The sequence below is a fragment of the Pelodiscus sinensis genome, chromosome 3, assembly GCF_049634645.1.
Source record: "Pelodiscus sinensis isolate JC-2024 chromosome 3, ASM4963464v1, whole genome shotgun sequence".
Taxonomy (NCBI): Eukaryota; Metazoa; Chordata; order Testudines; family Trionychidae; genus Pelodiscus; species Pelodiscus sinensis.
Genome location: NC_134713.1, coordinates 28,746,494 through 28,766,007, shown reverse-complemented (window position 1 = coordinate 28,766,007; position 19,514 = coordinate 28,746,494). Strand labels below are relative to the sequence as shown.

The following is a 19,514-nucleotide window of genomic DNA, read 5'->3' as shown; positions in this document are numbered from 1 at the left end:
TGTCCTGTATTAGCACCTAGTCAAGGAAGGCTGCTGCTCAAGTTTACACACTGGATGAATGACCAGTCACAATAGCTGGTAGTGAAATCACTGCTTGCTCAAAACAGAAGAGGAGGATGCAGGCAGTTTTCCACAATCAGATGGTCTGGGCAGAAACTGGCCAGCCTTTAAATCTAGCCATTATTGTGATGAAGAGCTGCATTGACTTACAAGGGCTTGGTCCTCTCAAGATAGAAGACCAACGTCCATCTAACATCCAGGCTATGTAGCCTGCATTCCTCATTGAATTTATGAGACTTTGGAAAGCATACAAGCAAGACTATATCCTGATTATAGTGAACCTGTGACATTATCTTTGTCAACAAAGCAGGGTGGTACTGTAGTTGGACCCTGTCTCTGTAAAACACCATATAGGTTTGTTTTGAAGTGAGCACTTTGATTTCAGAGACTCTGGGCTGAAGTGATTGCAATTAGGAAGGAAATCTTCCATGAGAGACGCAGCACTGAACAAGAAATTAAAGACTCAAAAGGGGGCCCCCACGAACCTTGACAGCACCAGGATCAGATCCCAAGATGTGACAGAGATACACACTTGAGGATAAAGTCAATTAAGGCCTTTCAGGAAGTCATATCTTGGGCAAAAAACTATCTACCTGAACAGGTGGGTGAAAAGCTGAGATAGCCACCAAGTGGACCTTTAGACAGGCCTTTGAGCTTTAGATGAAGGACATATTCTAAGATAAACTACAGTAATGCCTGCATGGGAGAAAGACTTTGACTGCCTAATACAAGAAGCCTTTCCATTTGGCTAGGTAGATTGCCCTGGTAGAGGGCATTCTATTACCTAAACAAGAATTGCTACACCTAGTCAAAGCATTTTTTCTCCTCTGGATCCAGCCACTGTGCAGCCACGTTGTCAATGTCATCCTGTAAAGTTGAACAGAAGAGTCTCCCTTAATCCTGTGAGATTAAATATAGCAAGAGAGGGAAAGTCCCCGGGGCTGTGACTATAAGGTCTGAAAGCCTGCTAAACCAATGCTGGCAAGGCCAAGCTAGAGTGATAAGGATAACTTTTGCCTTGTTCGCCTTTATTCTCGGGAGCACCTTATGAACCAGAGAGATTGGCAGAAAAGCTTACATCAGGCTGCCCAACTATGGGAGAAGAAAGGCAACAATTACAGTGCCCTTACCCCAGCCAATCCTTGAGCAAAAGAGGTGATGCTTCTTGTTCTCTGTTGTGGTGAAGAGATTCACATGGGAGGGAGAGGCCTGTCACTTCTGCAAGATGGGACTGTTTACCTCTATGCGGACAGACCATTTGTGGTGAGAGCAGAAGGACCTGCTAAAGTGATCTGATGGCACATTCCATCTGCTGAGAAGTGTATGGCTTCCGTGTGATGAATTCCATGCAAATAGAAGTTCCATAGCATAAGGGCTTCCTGATAAAGGATCTTGTTTTTAAAAATTGCCAGGGATTGGGAAGCTGATTACTACTATTTCTACACAATCAGTGGACATGGAGAACAATATACTTCCATGGGAATTCTGCACAACTGTGTGTAAGAACATTTAAAGAGCTTTGCAGATTTTTAATTTTTTTGCACAGAAAAAAGCTTCTGGTGAAATGTTGCTGCAGTTTTGCCTTTTGCCCACCAAAAGGTGCAATGGGACTATAACAAGACAGCCACTCCATGCCAGGTAATGAAGAGATAGGCAATGTGAAGAAAACAGACTGTCTGGCTGAGTCAGGAAACAGGGACTATGGGGCAGGGAGGGGTGGGAAACAGCATTGAGTTGCTGGATGGTCAGACAGTGGCTCATACAGGCTAGTGCGGAGGACAGGCTGTGGCAGAAATTGAATCAGAAGGGAAGCACAGGGTTTTGGAGGGAGGGAGGTGTAGGGCCAAATGGGGACAAGGGCAGGGGATACTTGGATACATAGGGACAAGACAGTAGCAAGAACAGCTGGGAGGCACAGACATATGGGGACAAAGGAGTGGGTGTTTGAGTGGGAATAGAGGAAAGGATAGAAGGTGAAGAATACATGGGGAAGGGGGCAGATGTGGCTCCTTTCCTGCCCCCCCCCCTCAGTTAGCACTCAGAAAAGCCAACCACAGGACCATGGGCTTCTGTGAATGCTGTAAGCCTGGCAGGAGAGGAGAGAGGGTTTCTTATGCTGCCCCTGCTTCTTGTAGTTCCCATGAGCTGGTGTTCAAACAATGATAGCTGCTTGTTTAAAAGACAGGCAGCATGTGACCTAACCCTCCTCTTCCCTTTTGGGCTCACAGCATTCAGATCAGCACTGGCTGCTCTGAGTATGTGCAGAGGAATGGAAGGCAGGAACCTGCTGGGCTATTGTCCAGGAGCTGCCCAGGTAAGTGCCTCCTGGTCAGAGCCTGCCTCTGGTACCCCCCTCCACTCTCCACCCCTCTTCCTGCATCCATACCTAATGTAACCCAAACCCTCTGCACTCCAGCTCCTGCACCCATACCTCTTCCCAGACTCTACACCCCCTCCTACACTCATTCTAAAGGTCACAACTCCCTCCTAGACTTTGCGCCTCAATTCTCTATCTGCTGCCCTAAGTCACCCCTGCCCTCCTCCAAACTCTGCACTCCCTCCTGCACCCCTCCTCTAGATCAGAATCCTCTTCTGCTCCCAGTCCTTCCTTCACCCAGGCCCCTCCTTCACCCAAACTCCCTCCCAGATCCCACATTTCCTCCTGCAGCCCAATTCCTTACCCCCGGGTCCCTTCTGCACTCAACCTCCACCCCAGACCCTACATATCTTCCATACCATGGAAGAGTGCGGTCTTGACCACTTACCAAATTCTTGGAGAGACCCACATCAAAAATGTATCACCCACCACTAAAGATCAACCAGGCTCTGCATGGGGAAAGCTCCCTAACAATCCCTCTCCATACCTCAAAAACCAAAACAAAGCAAAACAAAACAAACAAAAAAAAAACCCCCACACCTGTTCCCACCATACCCAACAATCTTCCAAGTTCACACTTAGGCTCCTTCCCAGAAATTTACTTCCCTCTTCCTCATCTCCATTTGCACTGCTTCTGGAGGCTATTAATGTGTCTAGGAAGGGATCTATTTGTCAAAAAACATTTCCTGACTTTTTTTTTTTATTGTTACACATGGTTGTTACCAGATATATTAAAATAAATGACCAAAATGAAACAAAACTGATATGATTAAACTGTTATTTTGACAAATAACACAGATAGAATTTTGCAGAATTTGAAAATATTGTGCACAGAATTTTTTATTTTTTATTGCAGAACTTTTTTTTGGTGGAAAATTCCATCAGGAGTTATAATTGATCACTGTCCTCTTTACATCAATACTTACTATATTTGAAGACTTATCAGGTCTCCTTCAGTTTTTTCTAAAGAATAAAACTCTGCTTTTTTAACCTTTCCTCATAGGACAGGTTTCCTAAACCTTTTATCATTTTTGTTGCTCCCCTCTGGACTCATTCCAATTTGTCTACATTTGTCTTTCTTAAAGGACAGTCTACATAATTGGATACAATACTTCAATGGAAGCCTCAACAGAGCTGTGGAGAGCAGGACAATTTCCCTACCATGTTTTATGTACAAGTGTTAATACTCCCCAGAATATTAGCCTTTTTCACAACATGTTGACTCGTATTCAATTTGTCTATCCTTTTCAACAAATCTACTGCCTAGCCAGTTATTCCACATTTTATAGTTTTGCATTTGATTTTTTTCTTCTTAGATGAGAATAATTTGTTATGTCTCCAATTAATTTCATCTCCTGATTTCAGACTAATTTGTCAGTGCCTTACTGAGACAACACTAGAGCAAATTTACTTGGTAATTGTGTATTAAAACAATCCCTCCCTAACACAACCACCAGTAAAAAATTCCTGTGTCGTCCCACTATTTAATAGTATTTTAAACTTAAAGGACATTTCCCTTACAGTTTGCCCTTTTGTTTCAATTTTCCATATGCTTCTCCAATAGACTGGACATGGGTGACCATCCGTAAAAGTTTTACCTTTTTTTCCCTGCAATATTCTACTGTCTCTATTTACTGGGAGGGTTTGGGTTTTTTGGCGTGGTGGGGGCTTGTCTGTTTCTTTTCTTTTAAGCATTTACAGGACTAACTGTGCAATATTATGAGATTAAATTGTGCTAATTGTGTTTTAATAGTTAATTGGTTACTTACTCGATTATAAAATGGATGCTGAGGTCCTGTCATACCACTGTAGTAACTACTATGAGGTTGTGGCGATACAACTCCACCATTGAAAGGCCCATTAAAAGAAGTGGATGAAGAGCAAACTGATGAAGGCTGGCTGAACACTGATGATGCTCTAGGTGGTGCCTCATGTAACGGGAGTGTGGGATATGGCAGTCCTCCGATGTTCATTTGATCTCTCGCCGCACGAACATCTGAAACATTAAAATGTGTATAGAAGATGAGGAAAGGAGAGGGACTCATTGCAGTGCTTAGTTTTAAGTTCCTTTTATTGTTTGTCAATTCACTGGAGTTAATTTTGCAAAATACGCAAAGAGTAGACCTAAGGTAGTTCCAAAGGCTTTTGATTGCACATATGAGAAACAAGCTAAGGAAAACAACAGAATAATAGGATAATAAAAACATACTATCATGGTAATAGCAGGATACAAAATATCTAGGAATGACAGAGTAGGTAGTGCTGGTGGGGGATGGCAGTATATGTGAAAAAGTATAAAGTCAAATATAGTAAAAATATACTTTGGTATAGAATCTCTATGAGGAGAAATTCCATGCTTGAACAAGAGTATATTAGTAGGAATATACTACCGACTATCTGACCAGGATGACAATGGTAACTGTGAGAGATTAGAGAGGCTACAAAAACTGAAAACCAAGTAACATGGAATTTCAACCATCCCCACATTGACTGGGTATGTGTCACCCCAGGATAGGAGGCAAGATGAAACTTCTAGATAGCATTAATAATGCTTCTTAGAGCAGCTAGTACTGGAACCCACAATGGAAGGGTAATTCTTGATTCAGTTCTAAATGGTGCCAGAAGGGTAGCCTGCGCCTGAGCAGGCCATGGTCCACCCAACCCCAGTCTTAGCTCTGCTCCCACCCAGGCATGGGACTTGTTCCTCTCTGCCTAATGCTCCCACCCAGCTTGGGGAGTAGGATCGGGGGCTAGCTCTGCTCCACTCACTCAGCATTCCTGCCAGGGAGCAGAGTTGGGGGATTGTAAGACCCCATGCCCCAAGCCTAGTCCCCAGCAGGAGTTCTGGGAGGGCAGGGAAAGTAGGGCGAGTCTGCAATCCTGCTTTGCAGCTGTAGCACAGGAGCTGGCAAGCCAGGACACCCCCATCCCGGTCATCAATGGGAGCACAAGCCACACTGAGCACTGGGTGAGCAGAATGGGACAAGTCCCCGTGCCCAGACCCTGCTTCTTACTGAGAGCAGAGGCCTGGGCTGGGGGAGCAGGGCAAGCCCTGACCTCACTTCCCAAAGGGAGCATCGGACAAAAGCAGGGCAAGCCCTCAATCCTGCTTTATGGTTGGAGTACCAGAGTGGGGCAAGCCCCAATCCCATTGGGAGCAATAGACAGAAAGAGCAGGACAAGTACCAGAGCCCGAACCACACATACTGCTTGGAGCACTGGGCAGGGAGATTGGGGCAAGTGCCATGTCCCAACACTGCACTGACCGTTGGGTGGGCACAGCAAGGCAAGCCCCCTGCATCCTGACCCCGCAACCTTCTCAGAACACCAGACAAGCAAAAGAGGGTAAGCCATAGAGCCCAGACCCCACTTGGAGTAAGGAGAGAGGGTGGAGCAGGGCAAGCCCCCCTGCCCTGACCATGCAGCCTGCTTGGAGCACCTGGTGGATGGAACAGGACAAGCCTCGGATTCCTCTCTCCAGCAGGAGTAACTAGAGGGCAGAGGAAACAAGCCCTGAGTACTGAGTGAAGTGTGTGAGGGGCCATTTTGTCTATCCCTCTCTTCCCCAAGGCCAGCTGGAGGTATGAAGAGGTAGCTGCCTAATGCTGGGGGCCCACCCAATTGTCCCATCCAGACTATGCTACAGAATGGTGCACAGTAGCTGATTCAAGATGTGACTATACATGAAACAGTCAGTGACAGCCATCATAACATGATTTTTGGGGGCTGTGCCAAAAAAAGAAAAAAACCCACCACAGTAGCATTTAGCTTAAAAAAAGGGAACTACAGAAAAATTAAGAGGCTAGTTAAGTGGAAATTATAAGGAGCTGTCACAAGAGTGAAATGCCTACAAACTACATCGAAACTTTTTAAAACACAATGGGGGCTCAAATTACCCTAAATAAAAGGATCAAAAGAACCCAAAAATGCCACTATGGCTAAACAAAGTACAACAGGTGATTAGAGATGAAAAAGATATCATTTAAAAATTGGAAGACAAATCCAAATGAGGAAAGTGTAGAAACAATCAAACTCTAAAGTCAAGTGAAAAAGCACTGATAGGGTGGCGAAACTAAAGGACAAGCAGCAACACACACAAAAACTAATAGTAATTGTTTTAAGTCTTCTCCAAGTCTTCACCTCAGAAGATGAGAAAAATACTCCTACACTAGAGCAGTTCTTTTAAGTGAGAAATCTGAGGAACTGTCCCAGGTTGAGATGTTAATAGAGGTGGTTTTGAAACAAAGGGATCCATTAAACAGTAATAAGTCACTAGGACCAGATGATATTCTCTTACAACTTCTGTAATAACTCAGATATGAAATTGAAGAACTACTACAGTTTGGACCCCCTGGTCCAGCACACTTGGGACCTGAGTGGTCCCAAACCAGGGAGTTTGCCAGACCAGGAGAGGTCAAGGCTACTCTCTGGATTGTGGGGTCCCTGGAGCCTGGGCTCCACGCCCTGCTTCCAGCCCTATGCCAGGACTTCTGGGGTCAGCCTCCTCAAGGCAGGACTCTCCAGCTGTGGCCAGCACTGCTCTCACCAAGTTTCAGCTGGGGATTCCCCCTGGCAATCGCCAGCATCACTGCCACTGGGTTCCCCACCAGGACTGGGGATTCCTCCCAGCCACCTCTGGCCCCTCTTTTGCCAGGGCCCCTGGCTAGGGTCAGGGATTGCCTAAGTACCACTAGTCCCACTACTGCCAGGAGTTCCCAGCCAAGGCTGGTGCTCCCAAGGTTGCTCCCCAGAATTGGATTCCCCAGGGCTGGACTCCCCACCCACCACAAGGCTAGCCCCTGATGACCAAGCCAGGGCTCACTAGCACCTGAGAGACTCCTCACTGGGTCATGCTTCTCGCCTCTGGGGCTCTTTGGTACAGCAAAGGATGTTGCCAGACCAGAGACTCCTAGATTTGGGAGGTTTAACCTGTATTTGTATTCAAGTAACCTATTTAAATCAGCTGCTGTACCAGAATAACTAACATTTAAAAAAATGCTGAAGAGGTAACCCTGGCAATTACAGGCCAGTTAACCTTACTTCAGTATCAGGCAAAATGTTTGAAACTATAGTAAAAATAAAATTATCAGTCACATAGATGAACACAATATGATGGAAAAGAGCCAATGTAGATTTGTAATGAGAAATAATGCCTTACCAATCAATTAGAGTTTTTTGAGGGTATCTACAATATGTGGAAAAAAGTGATCAGGTGGATATTGCACAAGTGAATTTTAAGAAAGCCTTTCACAAGGCCCCTCAAAGACTCTTAAGCAAAGTAAGAGTCATGGGATTAGCGGGAAGATTCCCTCATGGATCAGTAATTGGTTAAAAGATAAGAAGCAAGCATAAGAATGGTTGGTTTTCACAGAGAGGAGAAAATATTAAAGTAATCTTGCCACTGAGTGGGCAAAGTTTGCAGATGACACAACGTTAATCAAGAGTTACAAAGTCATCTCACAAAAAAAAAAAATCCCAAGTTACCTACCGTTTGTTCTTCAAGATGTATTGCTCACATCCATTCCAAGTAGGTGCACACGTTCTGCATTAATAGTTGTTGGAATTTCCCCCCCCTAGCAGTACCAGTTCAGTTGGGTGTGAGAACCTGGAGCAACATTTTCATGGCAGCATGTATAGGGCTCTGCTGACCAGCCACTTCTTCAATTCTTTCTTTCATAGGGATAGGTGAGTGGGTCTTGAAGTGGACATGAGCAACACAGCTTGAACAAATTACCAAAAAGATAGGTAACCAATTGTATTTCTTCTTCGAATGTTTGCTCATGTGAATTCCAAATAAAGGCAACTCCCAAGCTGTTCGTAGAAAGAGGGATCAGAGTTCACCAAGTCCCAGACAGAAGCATTGCTCTGCCAATTGCAGCATTTGTCTCTAGCCCACAGAGTAATGGTGTAATGTAAGGTAAAGGTGTGCATCAATCACCACATTGCTGCCCTGCAGATTTTTTAATGGAGATCTGTGCCAGGAATACTGCTAAGAAAGCCCGAGCTCTTGTGGATTGTGTTATGAAAGCTGGGACAGTTATCCCTGTTTGGTCATAGCACACCCTGATCCATAACAAGATCTTTTGGCATGATACTGGGAATCCCTCATCCACTTAGCAACTGTGATGAAGATCCTTGTCAACTTTTGAAATAGTTTCATCCTCTCAGTGTAAATAGCTAATGCTTGCCTGACATCCAAGGAGTGGCACATACATCCCCAGTTACTAGCATGTGGTTAAAAACATTGAAAGAAAAATGACCTGTTTTGCATGGAATTGCGGAATTACCTTTGGAGGAAGGCAAGAAAGTTGCACCTGTACCTTGTTCTTGTAAAAAGACAACATAAAGGGACGCGGACATTAAGACCTTAAGCTCAGACACCCTCTTGGCAGATGTTATGACCATCAGAAATACCACTTTCCAGGAAAGACAGAGGAGACAGCATATTACTAAGCGCTCAAAAGAAGGACCTACCAGCCTTGAGAATTCCAGACTGAGATTCCATGGGGAGATCACCTGTCTTATGTGAAGGTACATTTTATGTAGTCATTTGAGAAAGAGACCAACCATGGGTTTACTGAATACTGACTGGTCAGCAGAACTGGGATGGAACACCAAAACGGCAGCCAGATGCACTTTATTGGTGACACTGACAGGCCTTGATGGTTTAGGTATAGTAAATAATCCAGAATAAAAGGAATTGATGACTAATGGTGGAGTGTCTTTTTGTAGACACCAAATTAAGAATCTCTTCCACTGAACCAGATAAGTGGCTTGAGTGAAGGTTTCTTGCTGACAGAGAGAACATCCCTAATGGAATCTGAGCATGTGAGCACTGAGGGGCTTACTCATGGAGTTACCAGGCCATGAGATGGAGATACTCTAGACTGGGATGCTGGATATGCCCATGATCCTGTGAGGCTTAGTCTAGGCTTAGTCTAGGATGAGGAAGGGTAGCTCACATGATCAGAGTGAGGCTACTGGAGGAGTTGGCACAGGAAGGAGAGAAGGGCTGGTGGAGGGGGGCAGGTCACAGGAGGGCTGAGGGCAGTGAGAAAGGCAAGAGTCAGGACAGCAGAGGAGGGTGAGGAGTTGGGGGACAGCAGCACCAGGGGAGATGATGGAGCAAGGGGAGAAGACATGGCAGCAAAGAGAAAAGGTAAAGGTTTATAAAATATTTATTAATAAATTGGGTGCCACAGTGGCACATCCAAACAAGCCACATGAACTCAGTACAGGTGCACAACACAAAATCCATTCTGCTCATGGGAGGTAACTCTTAGGCTATGTCTACATTGATGGCTTCTTGCGCAAGAACATCTCGCGCAAGGGTTCTTGTGCGAGAAGTCTTGCGCAAGAACATGACCACACTGCCATGTGCGAGCTGTGCTTTTGCGCAAAAGCATCCATGGTAGTATGAGTATTGAGCAAGAAAGCTCCGATGGCCATTTTAGCCATAGGGGTTTCTTGTGCAAGAAATCCCTGTCAAGCATCCACACTGCCCTCTTGCACAAGAGAGCTTACACCTGTTAGAAAAGAGCGTAGCTCTTGCGCAAGACACCCTCTCTTATCACGCCATACTGTAAATTTCCTTGCACAAGAGCAGGCAGGCAGTGTGGCTGCTCTGTGCATTCTTGCGCAAGAATGCCTATACTTGTATAAGAAACCACGAGTGTAGACATAGCCTTAGAAGGAACACTTCCACCAGTCTCTCTGCCCCCAAGTTAATGTCACACACATTGGGTTAATGCAATTGCAGGATAGTTGCATGAGGCGGGTTTGGTGGGGGCCAAACTAATCCCAGTTGGTAGGATGATGGGAAAAGTCCTTCGAGAGGGGTGACATGACACCTTTTACTTCTGGTCATGTGTCCATCTTGCCCCAAGCGTGTTACCTCCAGAGGCCTGGTTAACGGGGGTCAGAGGGTGTGCCTAATAGGGGTAGGGGAGTGGTTAATGGGGCACCACCAAAAATTATACATAGGAGGTATGAGTTTAGCGCAGGGTTTTCCTGTGCCCTGTGTGTTGGCGGGGGATTTTTTTGTGCCTTTTTTTTTTTTTTTTTTTTTTTTGCTCAGCCAAAATTGCTGTCAAAATTGTTCAAATTGGGCCCCGCACTTCCTAAAGCCGGCCCTGCCTCCCAGCACCTTATTCCTGGTACATGATCTCTCTTATCCTCCCAATTCTTCCACCATGCACTACCGTAACTCCCAGACAAACCACCCTCTTTGAAGGGGAGCATTTTAAACTAGTCCCAGGAGGTTTTTAATAGGCTGCAGATGTTCTGATTAGCCTATCTCTCTCAATTGTTTCTAGCAAGTTTTAAATTGGCTCCAGGTGTCTTATAATTCCTACAGATTTAACTGATTTTAGTACATTCCTGATTGCTCTGGAACTGCCCCTGCCCTGGTCACTCAGGGAACAGAAAACTATTTATCCAAAGGCCGGTATACCTACTTACTACCAGGCTACTGCAGCCTACTGGCATGGGTCTAGTCACAATATATAAACAAATGGAAGAGGAAAATAGACAGCAAACAATATAAATTAGAAGTTATAAAGGGTAGAAAATTGATATGGGAAAGCACTGGAACAAGCTACCAATGAAAGTGATTGATTCTCCAGCTCTTGATATCTTCAAAACAACATTTTGATGACTTTATGGAATATATGCTTAAAAACATAAGTTATGGCTCAATACTGAGATTACTGGATGAAATTTAATGGTGTATGACAATCAGACTAAGTTAACTAATAATTCCCCTGGACACAAACGCTACAAACCTTAAACTCTGAGACTGTACATATTTGAAGCAGTACCAATGTCTATAAGGAAGAAAATTATAATACACTTTTCCATTTTCATTTTATTTGAAAACAGTCACCTGCAATGATTTCTCGTAGCTTTGGATCTAAGTTTACAGTACACGGCAAAAAGGTTTTTACATCACGTGATATAAGAACTGGGGTCCGTGAAGATAAAAATACTTCAAAGTTCCGTATGTCCCCATCAATTTCAAGCAGAGGCTCAACATCTTTAGTTGTAGGAATGTTCTTTGAAATTCTATAGAAAATAAACACCAGTTAGGCAAACTTCAAATAAGTCAAATTTATCAGAGAATAATATTTCCATTTCAAATGCTGTCTCAGCATATGCTATCACATCCATGATGCCAAATCCTTTAGGGCACAGAGCTGTTACACAGAGGTTAGGCCATTTTCTGCAGACAGATTGATTTGGCATTACTATTTAAGAAAAATCCTATATAAGCTAGTTCCATACGTCAGATAGTTCTCAGGTGTGGCATAACACGTACTTAATATACAATGCAACAATTTAAATATAGATAATGTCATAGTACCTAAAACAGGATGAAGAAATTATCTGGAAGCATTAAGCTTAAATATTCATTTTAATCATGGTAACCAAACTAAAAAGTTTTATGATTAAGGGTTCTCTCTCCGTCCTTAATTCACACGGCCTCTAAAATAAAGAAGGGTTGGAACATGCATACCATCTATGCATAACACAGCTTGCTAACTAATGGCTCTGTTCAACAACTACATACTAATAGTCTCTTCTATTGTGTATACAACTGGTATTTGTCTGAAGGAAAACTATTTAACCTTTAAAGTATTTTTAATTTCTTACTAAACTATTTTAACTATATCTAATGAGTTTCAGTTTCAGCTGAATATCTGTTATTCAGATATTCCTGCAAAGCCTTTTTTGGGTGCTTAACTTTACACTACTACTATATTTTTGGTACTTAACTGTGAAATTCTATTGACTCCAGGCAGGACCACTCTCTGTGCATAAACGTTACCATGTGTTTCACTTAATTTAATAACTTTTCTGGCTGTTGTAATAATGCGCAATATGTATTATGATAAAACCTTGTTAAACTAAAAGATCTGATAACAGTATTCCTGTATAATGTCTCTATGTATAAAAGCTAACTGTCGTAACAACTGAAAACAATAAGTCCTGTAAGGTATTACAGTACGTCTACACGGCAGGATTACTTCGGAATAACTGGCATTATAATGAAATAATATAGTACGCATCTACATTACAAGTCATTATTTTGAAATAATGTCGAGCTGGAGGACTTCTTACTCTGACTCATGGTAACCCTCATTTCACAAGGACTAAGGGAAGTCGAAGGAAGAGTGTTCTTCCTTCAACTTCCTGCTGTGTAGACAGTGCCAATAGCCGAATTAAGCTGTTTTGACTTCAGCTATGCAATTAACATAGCTAAATTGCATAGCTTAATTCGACATTAGCTCTGCTGTGTAGCTCTACCCTTAGAGACTAACAAAAATATGTAACATCATAACCCTTTGTGGGTAAAACACACCTCATCAGATGACTTGTAACAAATGTTTGGTTTCTGATATTTACATGGCAAGGATTTGTTCACCTGTTAACACTTCATGAACAAATAAGTAAAAAATTCAATATGCTAACATGTTTTTGCAGGCCCAAGACCTTGGCAGATTAATCACATTGTTGAGTTTTTAGGTGTGCGGCAGAATCAATTAACTCAGTGACAATTTTGGAGACTAGAAATTTCACTAGACAAGCCAAGACCACTCACTTTTCAATCACATTCCAGGGGGGGAAATCTGGTTTAGATAACTGTTAGCTACAAAGACTGTCTATTAGGAAAGAGAGGACAAAAATGAGAAGCTAGAGTTTACACTCATGCTTCAATGTCCACAGATGCATCTGATGACAAATATAAAGTACAGGCAGTCCCCGAGTTATGCGGATCTGACTTGCATCGGATCCGTACTTACAAACGGGGCTTTTCTCGCCCCGGAGGACGCGGGCGGCGGGACCGCCCAGACGCGCCGCGGTCCCGCCGCCCGCGTCCTCCGGGCCAAGAAAAGCTGCTCCGCGTCTCCCTGGTCTCCAGGGAGACGCGGAGCAAAGCTGCGGAGGACCCGGGCGGCGGCACCGCGGAGTGTCTCGGTCCCGCCGCCCGTGTCTCCATGGTCTGCTGGGGGCGGGGGGGCGCAGCTAGTGCGCCCCCCCCCCCCCGCCCCCCGCAGCAGACCAGGTTTTTCTCGCGGACGCCTGTGGTAGAGCAGCTGAGGCGCTGCCGGTTGGTCCCGCAGCGCTGCTCCTCGGCACTACTGGAGCGACCGGCAGCACCCCAGCTGCTCTGCCCCAGCCGTCGTCCCCAAGTCAGCCGCTGCTGAAATTGACCAGCGGCTGACTATAGGAAGCCCGAGGCAGAGTTGCTCTGCCCCGGGCTTCCTGGAATCAGCCGCTGATCAGTTTCAGCAGCAGCTGACTTGGGGACACCTGGGGTAGAGCAGCTAGGGTGCTGCCGGGTTGGTCCCCGCAGCGCCGAGGTGTGGCACTGCGGGGACCTACTGGCAGCGCCCCAGCTGCTCTGTCCCAGGCGTCCAGATTCAGCCGCTGTTGAAACTGATCAGCGGCTGATTCCAGGAAGCCCGGGGCAGAGACACTCTGCATCGAGCTTCCTTAGTCAGCCGCTGGCCAGTTTCAGCAGCGGCTGAATCTGGACGCCAGTTCCGACTTACGTACAAATTCAACTTAAGTACAAACCTACAGTCCCTATCTTGTACGTAACCCAGCGACTGCCTGTATAAACCCTCTAATAAAATGCAAATTATTTAGTTCCTCAAATGATGGCGCTCCAATTGATTTTTACATACAATTTCCACTAAAACTGAATTTAGAAGGCTGATTAGATGCCTCAAATCAACTATATGCAGAAACAAAACAAAAGTGGCCTTTTTTACATGAGCACAAAAATTATAATACACTATATTAAAATGTCTCATTAGTTTAACAACTGATAAAAATTAAAATGGTTAGAGATTTAAACAGTTAAAAACTGGCTTATCCATTTCAACACTTTTTAAAATTATAAAACAAAAATGCCAAAAGAAAAGAAAATAGAGATTTAAATAAAAAAAAAAAAACACACAGCTGACAAGTCACATGAAACAAATTAGATGAATTTTAATGCCAGCTCTGCTTAAGCCTGAATGTGAACAGTGTTCTGAATATGATGAACAATGCTACTGTTCAGAAGCCAATAGCCCACTGCTGGGCTACAGATTGAAGTCTCTCTTCTAACCTCCTGAGCTCAATATATTAAACTATTCAGTTGAAAGGGATATTTATGTAAATGATAATCTTTTGGCAAAGGGCCACAAAAATCATATGTGCCTGTATTTCTCAGATAAATTTAAAAGGTTAGCATACAAAGCACTTATATTTTAACTGTAAGTCATTTTTGAAGTGAGTAGATTCAAATTCCAATCCTTATGAACAAGCCTACATTATTTTTGCTTAGCAGCTGGATTTTCTCAGACTTAAATAATTTTTTACCATCAAAGGCACCAAAGAGTTAATAAAAACTTTCAACCCTGCAAAATATTAACTGTTTCAGAGGCTTATAACTTGTTTCTAAAGAGATACTGAGCACCTTTATAATCCCACTGAAATCAGTGAGTAAAGAGGGTTACTCCCCTTGTGCACTAAGGGGAATTCTTCAAGATGTGTGTGTCCTTGTGGGTGCTCTACTCTAGCTGTTGGTGGGGCCTCGTGCTGGCAACCGGAGATTTTTTTCTAGCAGTGCCCTGCTGCGCTGTGCATGCACACTAGTGTCTCCTCATGCTGTTGGGTGTTCGTTAGTTGTGCACACAGCACCTCCACTCCTTCTCTACTTTGACTATAGCCTGTAAGAGGCTCCAAAATAGGGGAGGAGGGAGAACAGTGGAGCACCCATGGGGAGACACATCTTGAAGAATTCCTGTTATTGCATAAGATGAGTATCTCTCTTTTCTTCTTTGAGTGATATCCCCATAGATGCTCCACTCTACGTGACTAGACAGCAGTGTCTGTCCCATGGAGGTGGGTTTTGGAGCCTTGCTCCAGAGACTGTGGCTAGTACTGCCTGTGCCACTAATGTTGTTGGAATTAGACTGGAGGTGAGTGCATTATGTTTGGCAAATGTGTGCTTGGAGGATCAGGTTGCCATTCTGCAACTGTTCTCTAGTAGAATGTCATTCAAGAATGCTGTGGTGGAAGCCACCACTCTGGTGGAATGACCTCTGATGACTAATGGTGGCTGCTTGTTGTGAATGATGTAATGAGCAAGGATGCACGAGGAGATCCATTTGGATATTCTCTGGGAGGAGAAAGCCTGTACTTTTGAAAATTCTGCAAATGAGACAAAGAATCCCATTGATTTTCTCATGGTTTTGTTCTATCAAGACTCATCAGACATCCAGGGTATGTCTACACTAGAAAGTTAGTTCGAACTAACGGACGTTAGTTCGAACTAACTTTCCTATGCGCTACACTAGCGCTCCGTTAGTTCGAACTTAATTCGAACTAACGGAGCGCTTAGTTCGAACTAGGTAAACCTCATTTTACGAGGACTAACGCCTAGTTCGAACTAGCTAGTTCGAACTAAGGGCTGTGTAGCCCTTTAGTTCGAACTAGTGGGAGGCTAAGGCTTCCCAGGTTTCCCTGGTGGCCACTCTGGCCAACACCAGGGAAACTCTATTGCCCCCCTCCCGGCCCCGGAGCCCTTAAAGGGCCACGGGCTGGCTACTCACTTTGTGCCAGTTGCAAGGCTGCCAGCACCCGTGCCTGCACAGCCTGCACCTGCCACAGGATGAGCCAGCCATCCGAGGGCTCCCAGCCCTCCACTGCTCCCCACGACCAGCCTGGCGGCTCCCGGGAGCCTGCCCGGGGGCGCAAAAGGCGGGCGCCCGCCTGGTCAAGTGCGGAGATCGTGGACCTCATCGAGGTTTGGGGGGAAGCCTCAAATGTCCACGATCTCCGCACTAGCCACCGGAACGCGGCCGTCTATGGACGCATGGCTGCCAGCCTGGCCGCCAGGGGCCACCAGCGCAGCCGGGAGCAGGTGCGCTGCAAGATTAAAGACTTGCGGCAGTCCTACTCCCGGGCCTGCCTGCCAGGGGCTGACCCGGAGGCCTGCCCCCACTTCCATGCCCTGGACCGCATCCTGGGGCCTCATGCCGTCCCTGCCCCCCGGGACGTGATTGACCCCGGGGCAGAGGGACCGCTCCTGGACACCGAGGAGGAGGAAGAGGGCTCTGAGAGCCAGGAGCCTGCTGCCAGCCTTCCCAGGACCCGGGACCCCCGAGGCACCCCACAGAGCCGCTCGCCTGCATCATCAGAGGCCGGGGAGGCATCCACCTGTGAGTACCCTCGTGTTCCCCTTATGTGTACGGGGGGCTGGGGCGAGAGGGAGCCCCGGGACCGTGCGCCTGGGCCTTGCCCACTACGGAGCAGCAGCTGGGGATCCTGCAGGGGCCCTGGCCTTGCAGAGGGGAGCTGGGTTTCACACACCTGGGCCCCTGGGGTAACTGACCGCTGGTCTTCTTGCACCACAGCTGCAGCACCGGGGACTGCAGGGCGCACCACACCGCCTGCAGCAGCCGCCCGCGCCCGGGCAAGCAGGACAGCCAGGAACCAGGAGGACTACCAGAGGCGGCATCTCCGGTTCCTGGACCGACAGCTCCGTCTCCAGGACCACTGGGTCCAGGAGGACCTCAGGCTGCGCCAGAGGAGTCTGGAGGCCCTGGAGGAGCAGGGCCGTGCCCTGCGAGGCCACCTCCAGAGCCTGCTAGACCGCTTTCCATTTCCTCCTCCCCCTGCTCCCCCTCTTGCTCCCCCTCTTGCTCCCCCTGCTCCCCCTGCTCCTCCTGCTCCTCCTGCTTCCGCTCCTGCTTCCGCTCCTGCTTCCTCCACACCCCCTGTCCTCTCTGCCCCCCCCTCCACAACCATTCCCCACCGACGCCCCCGGACCCGCAGTGTGGCGAGACGGGAGAGGCACCCAGACTCCCACCCCTGAGCTTTCCTTTCCCTTCCTCCCTTCCCTCCCCTCCCCTTCCAGCTCCCTCGTCCCAGGTTTCCCCCTCCCTTCTCCCACCTTCATTCCTCCCTCCCCCACCCCAGTTCTCTGAAATAAACAGACGTTTTTGTTTGAAAAACAGGTGTCTTTATTGTACAGTAGATAGGGAGGGGAAAGGGGAAGGGGGGGGGTAGGGTGGAAGAAGGCCCCGGTGGGGCATGCAGGGAGAGGTCAGTCCTCCTCCTCCTCCACCTGGAAGCTCTCCCGCAGGGCTTCCCGGATCCGGATGGCCCCCCGCTGGGCTTCCCGGACGGCGGCGGTGCGGGGCTGACCGTAGTGTCCAGCCATGCGGTCAGCCTCAGCCATCCAGGCTGGCAAGAAAGCCTCCCCCTTCCGCTCACACAAATTGTGGAGCACACAACATGCCGCCACCACGGGAGGGATGTTGTGCTCGGCCAGGTCCAGACGGGTGAGGAGGCATCGAAAGCGGGCTTTCAGTCGCCCGAAGGCCCCCTCCACCACGATGCGGGCCCTGCTCAGCCTGTTATTGAAGGCCTGGCGGGAGGGATTGAGGTGTCCCGTGTAGGGCTTCATGAGCCAGGGCTGCAGTGGGTAGGCGGCATCCCCCACCAGGCAGACGGGCATGTCCACGTCCCCGACCCTGATGTGGCGGTCGGGGAAGAAGGTCCCGTCCTGCAGCCGCTGGCACACGGAGGAGTTCCGGTACACCCGGGCGTCGTGTGCTTTGCCGGACCAGCCCACATTTATGTCCGTGAACTGTCCCCGGTGGTCACATACGGCCTGCAGGATGACGGAGAAGTACCCCTTGCGGTTCACGTACCGGGACGCCTGGTGTTCCGGGGCACGGATGGGGATGTGCGTCCCGTCGATGGCCCCCCCGCAGTTGGGGAAGCCGAGGGCGCCGAATCCCCGGATGACGGCATCCGGGTTGGCGAGGCGGACCACCCTGCGGAGCAGCACCCGGTTGATGGCCTTGACCACCTGCGGAGAGAGACACAGCAAAGCGTCAATCAGTGGGGCGCCCGGGTGGCTGGGAGCGTGCGTGCCCTGGCAGTGCCCCGCGCCCCACTCCCGGAAGCAACCCCCCTGGCGGCGTGTAGTACGGCCGGGACAGCCCGACCCCTCCGGTGCGGGGCGCTTTCGCCTCCTCCCGCCCCCCCCTTTGTCCCTGGGGCGGCCCATCCCCTCCTCGCAGCCCCCCTCCCCCCCGGCTCGGTGGCCGACGAGCGCCGTACCTGCATGAGCACTGCTCCGACAGTGGATCTCCCCACGCCGAACTGGTTCCCGACGGATCGGTAGCTGTCCGGCGTGGAGAGCTTCCAGAGGGCGATGGCCACCCGCTTCTGGAGGGGGATGGCGGGCCTCATGCGAGTGTCCCTTCTTTGCAGGGCAGGGGCGAGCCACTCGCAGAGCTCCAGGAAGGTGTCCCTCCTCATCCTAAAGTTCTGGGTCCACTGTCGGTCGTCCCAGTGCTCCAGGACGATGCGGTCCCACCAGTCGCTGCTGGTGTCCAGACGCCAGATGCGGCGGGGCACGCCGGTGCCGGGGCGCCGCCGCGGCTCCTCCACGGCCCCCAGGGCGGCCAGGCGGAGAGGCAGGGGGCTGACGTTCCCCAGGTGGTGCCAGGCAGCCTCGAGCCATTGCTGGCAGGCTTGCAGCAGCAAGTCCAGAACGTGCACCAGAAGGTGCAGGGCGAGCCGTGGCTCCATGTTGCCACCTGCGGCGGCCCCCCCGAAGGGAAGCACCGACACAGACGGGCACAGAGACCGACGCTTTGCTGTCCCTCGGCGAGGTTGGCAAGCAAGCAGGAAAAGCTGAGAACCGGCTGTCCAGGGGGGGTCCCTTTAAGCACGAGCCTCAGATAGCCTCAGACAGCAGCCACACAAAGCAACTGCTGACCTGATGCCCTGCCAGAACCGGTTTCAGCTGCCCTTAAATGCCCCCCTGCGTCCAATCAGTGTGGACGCGCTAGTTCGAACTAGCAAAACGCTAGTTCGAACTAGTTTTTAGTTCTAGATGCGCTAGTTCGAACTAGCTTAGTTCGAATTAACTAATTCGAACTAAGTTAGTTCGAACTAGCGCTGTAGTGTAGACGTACCCCCAGAGTGTGTCATGCTGCCTGAATCGTGTCGTTATGAGGCTTGGGACAAAATGCAGGTAAGTGTATTGGTTCATTAATGTGGA

At 48.0% G+C, this 19,514-nt stretch overlaps 1 protein-coding gene across 4 annotated transcripts in view; it reads right to left on the bottom strand.

The window, feature by feature from the left end:
* The window catches only part of KIDINS220 (kinase D interacting substrate 220), a 194,369-nt gene that overhangs the window by 37,156 nt on the left and 137,699 nt on the right, over window positions 1–19,514 (bottom strand). For all 4 annotated transcript variants that reach the window (XM_075923523.1, XM_006123619.4, XM_006123620.4 and 1 more), the window contains exons 23-24: window positions 11,322–11,500; window positions 4,207–4,433 (exon numbers count right to left, since the gene is read on the bottom strand). In XM_075923523.1, coding sequence (XP_075779638.1) covers window positions 4,207–4,433; window positions 11,322–11,500 — 406 coding nt within the window. The remainder of the gene's footprint in view (window positions 1–4,206; window positions 4,434–11,321; window positions 11,501–19,514) is intronic.